A 13615-nucleotide genomic window follows, 5' to 3' on the forward strand; every position below is an offset into this window, starting at 1 on the left:
GAACATTGACAGATTGGTTTATTTTTAGGGGCCTTTCAGCAGAATCAGGGAGAGTTGGAGAGTTACCTATTGCAGCAGCACACAATGAACTATACATAGCCTGCCGGACTACATGTACATGAACGTGCAGTTAGACCAAATTTTGCCTGGCCCTAGGGTGTTTTAACTGGCATTAAGCCAACAGACAACTTTAAAAGGCGAACACTGCATTTTGTGATTTTCGATTACAAACCAAAAACGCCAAATACACTTTTTTAGCAATTCTGAAAAAGTTTACAGCCCACTATTGGGGTCACCACCCATGCATGGTAGTTTGCTGTACACCTTCATTTAACCTTCTTGAAAAAAAGCAAAAAAATGATGTCAAAAAGGTTCACTCAAAGTTCAATGACTGAACAACCGATTAGGCAATGCCACTGTTCTGCTGATTAGAGGGTCTATAGGGATGTACATTGTTAGTGTTTTTCTCCCATGTGTGAGGAATGAATTCACCAAACTACACCATGTACAAACAACCAGAGTATTTTCGCAATCATCGAATACACATTGATGGCAGTGAGATTGTGTCCACCATGATGTGTGTACACATCTAATTGCTTCTATTAATAGCATCAAAACGTTCAGTGCGTTATTACATTACATATAATGCACAATCAGAAGATTGCAAGGTTGTTTCTTTATGCATGGTTTTAATGCATCAGACTTGAAGTCTTTCTTTATGCATGGTTTTAATGCATTCAGGACTTCAGGTCTGTTTGTTCCAATGTAAAGGACAAGTCAGGTTTCGCGTATTAATAAAGTACACCTCTACGAGGGAAATTTAGTTTCTACTGGAATAGTTTCAGGCTTTGAACTTCGCTCTTGAAGGAGCAGAGTAGTTTTTCCTCTGGTAAGGGAAACTTAGGGAAAATAGTAAGTTTGTATTGGGGCCCCACAGCAAAATCACAGGGCACCACGGCAATTGCTTGTGGGTGTTGTGGGTTAATTTGAGGTCTGCATTTCAGAGGGCCATGGAGACAACTGCTTCCATTGCAACTAAAACAGGCCGACAAATCAGAACAATTCATTAACCCTGGGTGAAAACATATTGTAATGTTGTTCCACTTGACAGTGCAGAGGGAATTTTGCAGTGATGCGCTATGGTTTTATTATTATTAATATTAAAAATACTATCTGCGAAACACATGTATAAGTATCAGGCCTCGAAGACGAGAACAAGAAGGCACTAAGACTCAAACCCAAGGTTGACGAAAGCAATAACCTTGGGACTTGTGTCCTAACCCTGACTGCACATTATGGTGTTCAATCAGAAAAAAAAACTCCAAGGCAAATTGAAGACACGGACAGGTAACAGCCAATATGTTACACTCATAGAACTTTTTACATGTTCAATTCAATAGACAAATTGTACAAAAGCTTCAACAGCAACGCATGGTTCTTGCTTTTGACGAGGCCTGCTACAGAAAAACAAGATAATTGAGCAATCAAGCACAGGGACCTCTAACAAATGATGATTGAAATCTGGAAATTTACCGTCAGAACAACACCTGTAAAAATATTGTTCATGAACCTGTAAAAGTAAAATTTTGTCCCACAAGAATGTTAGCGTCAAAAGTACTCACCTAAGAATACAGTCTGGCGATCACTTCGGCTCTCCTCCATTATGTACTTGTCTCCCAGGAACTCTGCTGTAGAAGCCGAGACGTGAACCTTCCCGGGTATCCCGGATGCCTCCATCTTGTTGGCCAGGGTCACATCATTAGACCACACATCAAACTTGTAGCACCGCTTACCGATGATCCCACAGAGTACCTTGCCTGTGTGGACGCCAACGCGCATATTGACCTTCTCACCCGTGTCATTGCAGAAATCCTTAATCGCGTCGATCATGCTGAGGCCCATGTTGACGCAGCATTCGGCGTGGTCATCGCGCTTCTCCGGGCAGCCTGAGACGCAGTAGTAGCAATCGCCTAGCGTGCAGATCTTCTCGCAGTTGTGCTGCAAGCACAGAATGTCAAACCGGCCGAACAGGTCGTTTAGAAGGCCCACAAGTTCACTAGCATTCTTGTTGGCACTCATCCTGGTAAAGCCGGCTATATCAGCAAAGAGGATACTAACATCTGTCATGAGGTTCATGTAGAAGGGCCGGAAGATGGGATTGCTGTCCTTTTTCTCCTTCTCAGATTTGTTAAGAAGCTCTCTGAAGACGGTGTCAGGCATGAGAGAGTGAATGGTCGTCTCCTTCAGTTGCTTCTCCATCTGATGCTGGTGACGGGCGACAACCGCCTGCCCAATCTTCATGAAGGTGTTACGTGATCTCACCTGCGACATGAAGTACACGTGGATGCCCATCAGGTGCACGCACATGTGCAGAAACAGCTTGGTGAACACGGCACCGGGCGTGGCATGCTTGTCCACGTACACAAAGTACAACAGTTCATACGCCACGGAGAAGATCAACATTGGGATCACAGTGTACAAGAACGGCACTGGTATCATTGTGTACATCATGAGGATGGTCTCGATGCATACAGCGAAGGTAGCGACTGAGCTCATCGTCATGGTGTTGTGACCGCCGCCAGGGCTGTACGACGCAAAGGTGCCTAGCGTAAGTCCACAGAGGCACATGCCCAGTAGGATGGACACTTTCATCACGTGTTTCTGGTAGTGTTCGGTGAGAGTAAACACCAAGAGTATAATACATAGAGCTAGGAGACAGCCTACGCCAACCTCAAACATGATCCATGATTGAGAATCCAGGTGCAAGTCTTCAAGACAGTCATCTTCTGACTCATCTGCGACCGTGTTCCGTATCGGGAGATAGATCAACCAGACCACACAGGCGGCAAGAATGTAGCATAACGCGTAGCGGAAACGTCTTCGAATCTGCGAGAAAGAGTTGATCTGAAACTGCTCCTCGATGATGCTGGAGTCAAATTTGGGGTTCCACCAGCTGCCTGACGCCCGCTCAAAGAGCTTAGGGCAGAGGCTGCGCTTTCTGCTACTGTTCTCTGAGCTGCGGCGACGAAGGGTGACCTCAACGGGAGTTTCGTCAGCGTTTGGATTGAAGTGAACTTCTATGTCGCTTGCATTGCCTGCCATTTTGGGGGAATCAGTTGGGCGTACTTCACTTCAATACCATTTCATAACTGTGGGACAGAAACATGTACAGGGAAAGTTTTAAGATTGAAAATGCAACATTTGTTGAGAGAAAATTACATCTAGCGTTCGGTCTACAGTATAACCAACAATAACTAAATCAAAGTGACACAAGCCATATGATCTGAGGAAGATTTAAACCATTGTCAACATGAAAGTAGATTGAAAAGAATGCTCTACTTATTTTACATGAATCTCATCACTCAAAACTGGGAAATGTTTTAAAGGTACTGGATGCCTTTGTAATTGTCAAAGACCAGTATTCTCACTTGGTGTATGCAAACAAATAACAAATCTGTGAAAAATTTGCCTCAATTGGTCATTGAAGTTGCAAGAGAATAATGAAAGAAAAAACACCCTTGTTGCACAAATTTGTGTGCTTTCAGACGCCTAAAAAACTTCTCAGGCCTGCAGTCTTTTAATATTTGAGTGACAAATTACCAGTAAACTCTTTCTCAAAAAATATGTTACTTCATAGGAAGCAGTTTCTCACAAGATTTTATACTATCAACAGCTCTCTGGTGCTCATTAGCAAGTACGTGTTTATGCTATTAAGTAATAACCAATTGTGTCAAGTGCTTTTATAACAAAACAGACATGAGGAGCAGGCCTTGCCCTTAATACTTCAAACTTTTTGTAAAGTATCCCACTCCAAGCGGACTAATAAACTGTGCGCTTTACTTGCCCCCCCCCCCTCAGTTTTTAGTAGGCCAGATATTGTGTTTTTTTCCCATATCTTTCTGGTGTTTTAATGGTAATGATCACAACCAGTTTATTGCTCAAATATACATTCACAAGCACTTAAAATTAAGTTCACACATTTTTAAGTACTATAACAAAACAAAAAATATGACAATTATAAACAAGTGGAATGCACATGGTGTTTACTAGCCCACAGCAGTTTTTACTTGACATTTTACGCCGAGCTAGTGTTAAGGGTGAGAGAAGGAATGCCAGATTGTCAACATCAAATCAGTATAAATACATGTAGATGAGGAAGGAAATCAGAGTAAAATGAATGAAACTGAGGATATATTAAACTAAATTTTCAGATAATTCAAAACTGTATTCCTGGGTTATTTTTACTTTTCCCATTCAGAAGTTGCTGTTATTCCAGAGGATATTTGCTAGTTGCTTATAACAAAATAAACAACAGCATAATGTAAACATGATACTGATAAATGAACCTTCCTAGACAGACAGGGGGGAAAAATGATAAAGGTTTGAAGAAAAGAAGCAAAACTTAATAATAAAATCTGTAATAAAATCTGTAAAATTCCAGACAGAGGAACCCTGGGGGAAAGAAGCCTGAAGTTGAGTCACAGACACACTGAAGCAGACAATGCCTTTTTTTTCCACGAATAAACTGACATTTCATATAAAAATTGCATTATGCAAGATTTTTTTGTTCAACGGGAAGCTCTAAAATGTCATGGTATTTGAGAGGATAGTAACCAATAGGCAAATATTCCCAGTTCATTTCATTTTACCGATTGGAAAAACTTCTCTTTTTTTCTTGTCAAATTAATTTACAGCAGAATTGAATCACGATCAAATAATGTGGGTTATTTTTAGCAATATTTTTAATTTCCAAAAAGTCAAAGTTTGTTTAATAAATATGCTCAGGGATTACACTGATAACAAAAACCACTCCCTCCTGCATTGACCAACCACACCCGTGACTGCGCATACAAAATTTAAAAATATCACATTTCACAATACAAGCTGCCACCATTTGCCACCAGTATTTTGTGTAAAAACTGAGACGTAAAGCGCCCACCCTACATGAGCCCCGTTGCTGGGAAGTTGCCAAGGTGGGCAGGGCTTAATAGATCAGTCTATATTTGGGACTTTCACGCCCCCCCTAACAATGCTGTATAAACTTTGAAGTTTGAACAGGTTTACGATTAACCCTGTTTCCATACGCACAATTCATGTACTAGACGTAGGCCTACAGTATGAACAATGTAAATGAGCTCTGGGACAATCCAAACGTTCAATTAGGCGCTGTAGAGCACCACGCCTGGAGTTCCAGGTGCTGTTGCCCTGGTCTTGCCCTTAGTGCTCCTTCAAAATATTCCCATTACCTAAGATTTTCCAATAGAAGTGCCCTTTGAAAAGACAAAATTTGGCCTTGCACTCTCAAAGATGAAACTCCAGGCCTGGACACCAAATTTGAAAGCAATATTTTTAGCTACATGAACATGTACAAGCCAGGCCTAAGCGAAAAATTGCACAATGGGAATGGTTACAATTTATGTCTTTTGTACAGATGTTGTAATGTTAAATGTCAACCACCAGTATGTTCAACTCTGTTCCCCCTGTGAGTGTGCTCGAGTATAAAACCAGGCTTTTTTTTTCCCTTCTCACCCATCCACTCTCACTTTGCTGAGATGGAGAACTAAGAGTCAATAACAAACATCTCTTTGGAACTCCTTGACGAGGCATGGAATTACACAGAGCCCCTTCAAAAGTGCCCCATTGACAAGTGTCCCCATTTACAACGGAAGTACTTTTGCAATAATATGAAAATGCCCTTGTCCTCTCAGATCTATACTATTTTAAGACGAATATCAACTCCAACTATCAGCTCCCTTGAGTTATTTTCATCATAAATGTTTTCTTCCTGTAGCCCCTATCCTAACCAAGAGTGGCTTTTTGCCTCGTTTTGGGTCAAAATTGCAACAAAAAAATCAAACATAATGTACAAAAACCTACACAAAAGTCAGCTATTTTGTACACCTTGTTATGTTCACAACAAATCACGGTGGACTTTATCCTGACATCGGTGTAAACACTAGCTCAGGTTACATGTAATGTGATCATCAATTCCGACCATATTTTTGTCTTGTTGCAATCACAGATGAAGTGCAAGCAGAATAAAATAAAATGGTGCATCGTGGCCGAGCGGTCAAGCACACTGGACTCAAGCTCTAGGGTTTCTGATCAGCAGAGTGTGGGTTCAAATCCCAGTCTTGACATTTGTGCCCTTAAGCAAGACACTTACATGTACATGTAACCACCATTGCTTTGGGAGGTACATACAATGTAAAGCTAATGGTTCCATGTGATGTGTAATGCTTGCAAATGAACCCAGTGCACTAACCAGGAACAGGCCTGAAATTTCATCTTTGAGAAGGCAAGGCCATTTTCATTTTGAAAAGGCCACTTCCATTGTAAAATCAGTATCAGTGGAACAGTGTCATCAGCAAAATGGATCAAAGGGCAAGATTTCTTTGTTTTATTATTATTATTATTAGTATTATTATTATTCTTATTATTATTATTATTCTTATTATTATTATTATTATTATTATTATTATTTTTTTATGCAAGTCGCCAGACACACAAGGCCTGATGGCCACTTCATGGTGTGGGCTACAATTATTTTATTCCAGAGGCCGTTGCCACCTACTCCTAGGGCTGAAACAGGGTTTACCCCTTTTACAGTCAATACGGATGTAGGCTTGGGTATCATCAGTCCGAAGCCTGGCTGGTAGAGCAGAAAGCACTACCTCCCCAATTTTATGTAGCAAGTGTCACGACCTGGACTCGAACCCACACTCTGCTGATCAAACACCAGAGATTGAATCCATTGCTCTAACCGCTCGACCATGACAAGCCACAAAATAACCAGTGATGTGGACAAAATAACAGTTGATTTTCTTTGCCAAGCTGACTTGAAAATTCTGAGTTCAGATTTTTTAAAAAGTCTGAAATTTCTCATCCCTGACTGAAGGGGTGTGCCCGGGTGTACTCATGTATCTGGCTGGTCTGGCAGCAATTTATGCGTCAGCTCACCTTTCAAGGTGTTGTATTACTGTCTCATGTTTTTATAATCTTTCAAATTCTTATCAAGCTCCACCAAATTTGACATTTTAACAGCAGGAGTGGCATTTAAATTTATGACAGACATGGTGCATAATATACACCATATAGTAATACAGTAGTTACACCTCATTGTTTCAGGAGGGGGGGGGGGGTGTGCTTCGATGGCCACGACTACAATGAACCTTGTCCTCACATAATCTAACTCAGGATTATCATTTTACGGTTAATTTGTTTGTGAATTCAAAGTGACAAGTCCAGTTTGAGTTTGTAATCACACAATTCCAGGCTATCTTAATCTCATCAGAGAATTGTGTCTGTACATGTACATGTACAGTGGGTGAATGTCAGGGTTACATCCCCACAAGGTTTCAAGCATAACACGTACAATGTACATGAAGCTCGCTGATCAAGATGCAAACGTTAAGGGACAAACATCTTGAGCTACATGTTTATGTTCTGTCAAGAATATGGAACAGACATGTAAAGTACACAAATTTGCATAAACTGATATTAAAATTATATTTGTAACACTAACAGTCAAATTGTTCAATTATATCAGTACTATGAAATTGTTCCCAGGCTGCGCGGCCGAAAATAGTGCCAGATAAAAACTATTCATTCAAGGCAGTGGACACTATTGGTAATTACTCAAAATAATGATTAGCATAAAACCTTTATTGACTATGAGTAATGGGGAGAGGTTGATGGTATAACACATTGTGAGAAACGGCTCCCTCTAAAAGAAAGTAGTTTTGGAGAAAGAAGCAAATTTTCCACGAATTTGAATTTGAGACCTCAAGTTTAGAATTTGAGGTCTCGAAATCAAGCATTTGAAAGCACACAACTTCGTGTGACAAGGGTGGTTTTGTCTTTCTTTATTATCTTGCAAGTTTGATGACTGATTAAGCTCAAATTTTCACAGGTTTGTTATTTTATGCACATGTTGAGATACACCAACTGAGAAGGCTAGTCTTGGACAATTACCAAAAGTGTCCACTGCCTTGATAAAAAAAAAAAAAATTCAAGATTACATTGTACATGTACCTATTTCCCCTGGACCATGGGTCTTATAAAGGTTCACACCTGAGTGTCACTAACAATTACAGGAACGTAAATTATAATTCACCACTGAACATCAGTGTATGAACAAATCTTTGTCAACCCTCTTTGTGGTGTTATTTTAGGAACTTCCGGAGTTATAGTTTCATTTTTTAGAATGTCATTGTCTCATTGAAACCTGCATTTACAAAGGAAAGACAAAGGGTTCTCATAAAAAACATTAGGTTTTGTTATAAATTCTATTTTGAGAAAATATGAGAATGCTTCCAGCTGTAAATTGCAAAACCGCAAAACCTTGTCTGAAAGCATCAGTCGATAATCATATTTACCGGTTAAAACAACCATGTAACTATGGCGTCCCCCCCCCATAACCCCCCCCCCCCCAACCTAACAAGACTAACCCAAATTGTTCGCATTGAACTTTGCTAAAAATAGCTTTTATTAAAAGAGTGAGTAGAATGTAGCTGTGGTTGCAATTAAAATTCCACATTCACTCACTCAGTAAATCAATTTTATTTTTAGTTTATAGTTGAATGGCTACACTTCCAGGTTTTTTTTTAACAATTGTCATGTTCATGCACTACCAACTTTGGTTTCAATTCAATTTAGTTAAGATTTATACACATGACATTATGTTTCCTTAATTCTACGAAAAATGATTTATAAATAAGTATGTAATTATGGAGTATGCAATATTAAAGACCTGCTTGAACGAAAATGTCAAGTCGTAAACTTTGCTGGAATTCACTTAAAATGTTTTCAAAGAATAGGGAACTCGAGTCATATGACTATAAAAAGATTTCAATTGTATAAAAAAACAATCATTTTGAATGCCCTTATCCAGCGCAGCACGCCGTATCAATACCTCTCGTCACTTACCCCTGGAAGGGATGTACTGAGAAACAACGCTGATTGGCTCATGAAATTGGTTAAATGCATTAGGTGTAAAGTGGCCCATACATAGTTTTAAGATATTTGCATGTAGATCACGCTCGCATTTTTATGGCTTTTAAAAATAAACAAAATAAATAAATGTGTGACATGTGTGTGCGCGTAGAAAGGATTGATTACAAGTACTTGAATTAAAATATGCTAGATTCTAGCACATTTCAATGAACAAATTCTAGGGGTTATGATCGAGCAAGGCATGCTGGAAAAAACGGCGCGGCGAGTTTCCTACACAAATGAATCCTTGACTGCACATTGATACTTTGTACAGGAATAAAAAAAATGTCTTTTGATATTAACAGTCCTGTAAAAGCATTATCTCCTAGTTTAAAAACAGGAAAAAAATGATGAAATTAACTCAGACAATCCCGGCCATATCTCGTTGGGCCCCCCTGCCCCCTTTCAATGTTGGTTCCATTTGCCGACTGTCTTCCGAATTCAGTCAACATTGAGCGGGGGGCGGGGGGCGGGCAAATGTTTTGAATGTGAATGTGAATGGGAAGTGCACAGGGAACTGTTGTATCAGGAAAGGGTGGCCCAAGCATTTTGGCCGGGATTGTAGCTAGCAGTCTTTTGTTCCTATCTGAAAGCACACAAATTCGTCCAACAAGGGTGTTTTTTCTTTTATCATTTGCTCGCAACTTCGATGACCAATAGAGCCCAAATTTTCACAGGCTTGTTATTTTATGGTTATGATGGGATACACCAAGTGAGAACACTGGTCTTTGACAATTACCAAACATGTACAGTGCTTTTAAGAGGCAGTATGCAACTGTTCAACAAAATTTCAGGATGCCAAGGGGCACCAAGACCAGAGAGTTGACGTCATAGAGTAATATATAAGAACTAGATGGCGCACTGGCCTATATATGCGCCCCGGCATGCGCGCAGGCGGCCATTTTCTAAGTTGACAAAACAGCCATCTCACAGTGTGTGTGTTTGTGCGGCAATTTTGTAAGTTGAACAAACAGTAGGCTATCGCGTGAGCGTTCAAAAAAAAAACTCAAACATATATTCAACGCGCGTACAGAATGGCGCGTTTGTCATCTTGCGGTTCCGTCGCGTTTGTGCAAGCAGCATCACCAGTGCGCCCTCTAGTCCCTATATATATAACTTTATGGTTGACGTCAGTTGCCAACATTGCCTCTGTGAAGTAATCATCAGGGGGTGTGCCTGTGACAATACAGTGCCTTTATTATCACATGATTAAATCATAATGAGATAATGCCATTCAAAAAACACAACACCATCAACAGTGTACATTACGTATCATACTGTTTCGCAATAAAGTGATGTTTTGAGCCAGCCCAACTCATCAAACTTATGACAAGAGTATTTTGTAACCACATGCAGACTATCTCATCAAACAATACAAAGATCACATTACGTATTTATGCAATGTGTCACATTTACTGTCTGTACAATTGATGACATGTGGCAGGTTTGTAACTTTTGACATTTTGGGATTTAAGAAAAAATGTCGCAATAAATATTCTTATGTATAAATGCACTGGACATTTTTCAAAAGTTAATTTTATAGCCCTTGTTTCTTGATTTAATCCGTTTTTATGAAAGTGAGACTTTGTCAATGAGGGAGGAATTTAGTTATTCTCAATCTCAGAGCTTATTCTGCTAGGTTGCCTAAACCAAAAGATTGTCTTGATAATAAGCAGGAAAACTGAAAAATTTACAAATTATTACTTGAAAGCATATTTTGAGTGGAAAATTATAAGTATTCTCATTGAGTAGGAATGTATATGGTGTTAGATATTAAAATGGAACAATATTTGAGTAGGCCTACACACCTAAATGTGTGTATAATGTCATACTTAGTAATACGTAAGGCGCTATATTAAAAAATAAATTACTATATTAATTTTTTTTTTTTTTTTACAACAATTGGGTTTAAAATTGTGTAATGATTTCCCAATTTTGTTTTTATGTACTCAGAGAGTGGTACATTACCTAAAATTGTTAAATTTTAAAGAAGTTTTATTTTTGTTTCCTTTGTATTCATTTTAATGTGTATAACTTAGCACGCATAGGTTTATGGGTACAATTTTATTGTGTATTTTCTTGACTTTTTACTAACATTTTATTGTCCAGTGCATTTGAACAAAATTATATTGGAATTTGCTCTAACTAAATAAATGAATAAATTGTTAATATTATTTAAAATGTTGAGAGGAAAAACTAAATTAAAAAAAAAATAAAAAAAAAACATGTGGTCCATTGTACAGCTCTTTTTATGTCATGGGATGTGACCAAGATATAAAATTATTGCAGCTACAGTTGTAAGCATGTCAGATGCACCTTTGATTCCATGGCAGACCATTGTAGACAAGAGAGTAGAGTTCATGATGGATGATTCATACCTGATGTAAATGAACTTCCAAGGATTCTTTGAGAACAAAGTCTAAAAATTATGAATCACTATCAGGGATTGAATTTCACCATTGAGAGGGCAAGGCCATTTTCATTGTGCAAAGCATACTTCCATTGGGAAAACATTAAAGTGTAATTATAAGGTTTTTTTTAAATGGGGCACCACCACCAAGCAGGGCAACAGGGGCAACAAAGCCAAGACCAGGGGCAATGATAATGTAACTACAAAATAAAGTGTCTTATTATTCTAGTTTAAAAATGGATGGTGGATGAAGAGATATACGTATAATTATCACTTTAATATTACAAAGATCAGTGTTGTAGCCACAGTGGGCGGTGCTGGGCGAGCCTGCCCAGAACTCACAATTTTTGCCAAACACTCTGAGAAAAATAAATTGTATACAGCCCAGCACAGATTTCTCCTAGAAAAAATAATTTATTGTCTATCTGACACATAGCTATTATAATAAATAAGAGTGTCAAAAGTACAGGAAAAGAACAAACACACAGTCAAAAGGCAATTCATTGAACGGCCCCATTTACAGTCACCTACAAGAGGAATGTACTTTACTTCACCGTATAGGCTACATGTAAGACCAACAGTTTTTGGAAACCTTGCATTATGCAATTTAATGGCCCCATAATTGAACATTGAAAATGTTGTTGCTCTGCTCGCATTTGGTGGCTTTGAAATAAAAATGATGTATTTCCCACACTAAAATTATTGGTCTAGCTACAGCCCTAACAGAGACTAGCTACATGAATGTATTTATGACCTTCAAATTTATAGGGCCTCCAGTGTTGTCCATGTAAATCTAGGCATTTTTTTTAACAATGATATGAAAAGTTTAAAATTTGTGAATAACTTTAGGTTTAAGGCGCCACACCTTATCACTCATTTTTACAAAAAGGGACATCTACTTGAGGTTAATTAGATATTATGTTGTTTCATTTGATATTATGTTATTTCATATCGAATGAAAAAGTGGTGGCGCCATACAGAAAGTTTTCCAAACTTGTTTCTGATATAAATCTGATAACAAATTAATTCCAGGTGAAGTGCTGGTTGCGACAAATAAAAACCCACCATCCATCTTCTCAAAAAGGTTATAGATTTTGGGTAAAAAATTGGTATCCTGACACGACTTTTTCATTTGTAATGAAATAAATGAGTTTCTAATTTACTCAAATTAGAATTCCTTTCAGTAAAAATTAGTGACAAAGTGATGACAGGATACGGCAACAGAGTACCATAGAGCAAGTACTATGGGAATGTCAGTTCATTTCGCTATCGTCACAATGAACCGATAGCAATATGTTGGGGGAATTCGGGTAAAATAATTCGGGTAAAAAAAGGGAACGTAACTCTGATCATCACCTCCCCTGCATAAAAATGAGTGATAACATTCTTACCAGAACATGTGTTTTACATTACATTTACCATTAGTCTTTGAGCAATTTATTTCTATTTAATTGATACAAAATAAATATTCTATAAAAGTATACAAAATAAAGCATGGTAATTAATTTTTAACCTACCACTTTATTTCAAAACGAAGACTCTCCCTTCCTTATTCATTCATCATGGTCTGGCTTGCAGCAACAAACTTTCGTTGTGGTCTTGCTCGTTACAATCATCCCACACAGTGAAATCCAACAAGAGAGTGACGGCAAACCCCAAAAGTAGAGAACCCTGGACACACCGGGCAACTTTAAAACTTCAGGTACCGTGCTTTTCAATGTTCAAGCCCCACGGACGTTACCGGCAGATACCCAGCTCACACCCGTTGAAAAGCACCGATTTTGACTATAGTGTGGGGTGTCGCCTCGGCTGTCTGAAAGAAGGTGCAGAGAGAGACTTTGCGACAACCTTCACATCTTCCGTCTTGCTCCAACTCCCAACTGCGCCTCCAGCTAGCTCGACATGGGAGCAGGAAATTTCTCAGTGGCATCGGATGATGGTTTAGATGGTTTGCATCTCTCCAGACCTAGCTACCTCAGCAAAATTCATCAAAACCCACCCAGTTGTGACACACACACACACACACATGACAAAAAATAGAGACACCTTTCGTGCGTTTTAGAAAGGCGCCCTCTATTTTGTTGACAAGCCGAACAGAGTTTACTTTTTCGTCAAGTGAGGGCGCTAATTTCCAACATAAAAGCGCAGTTTTGTGCGCGCAACAAACTCTTCCATCATAAAACTAAGCCAAACTTCCAGTTTACGCATAAT

General features: G+C 38.8%; 1 protein-coding gene across 1 annotated transcript; it reads right to left on the bottom strand.

Moving 5' to 3' along the window:
* Positions 1 to 1574: 1574 nt before the first annotated feature.
* On the bottom strand, positions 1575 to 13404 carry LOC117293226 (adenylate cyclase type 9-like). The gene is made up of 2 exons (XM_033775446.1): positions 12922 to 13404; positions 1575 to 3149 (listed from the first exon to the last, which is right to left on the bottom strand). Exon 2 carries the CDS (start codon positions 3100 to 3102, stop codon positions 1609 to 1611), a length of 1494 nt encoding a protein of 497 aa, XP_033631337.1. The 5' UTR covers positions 3103 to 3149; positions 12922 to 13404; the 3' UTR covers positions 1575 to 1608.
* Between the last annotated feature and the right edge of the window lie 211 nt (positions 13405 to 13615).

The sequence above is a fragment of the Asterias rubens genome, chromosome 8 (assembly GCF_902459465.1).
Source record: "Asterias rubens chromosome 8, eAstRub1.3, whole genome shotgun sequence".
Taxonomy (NCBI): Eukaryota; Metazoa; Echinodermata; class Asteroidea; order Forcipulatida; family Asteriidae; genus Asterias; species Asterias rubens.

Coding starts and splice junctions, on each gene's coding strand:
- LOC117293226 (XM_033775446.1), bottom strand. CDS start 3,102: ATGGCAGGCAATGCAAGCGACATAGAAGTTCACTTCAATCCAAACGCT.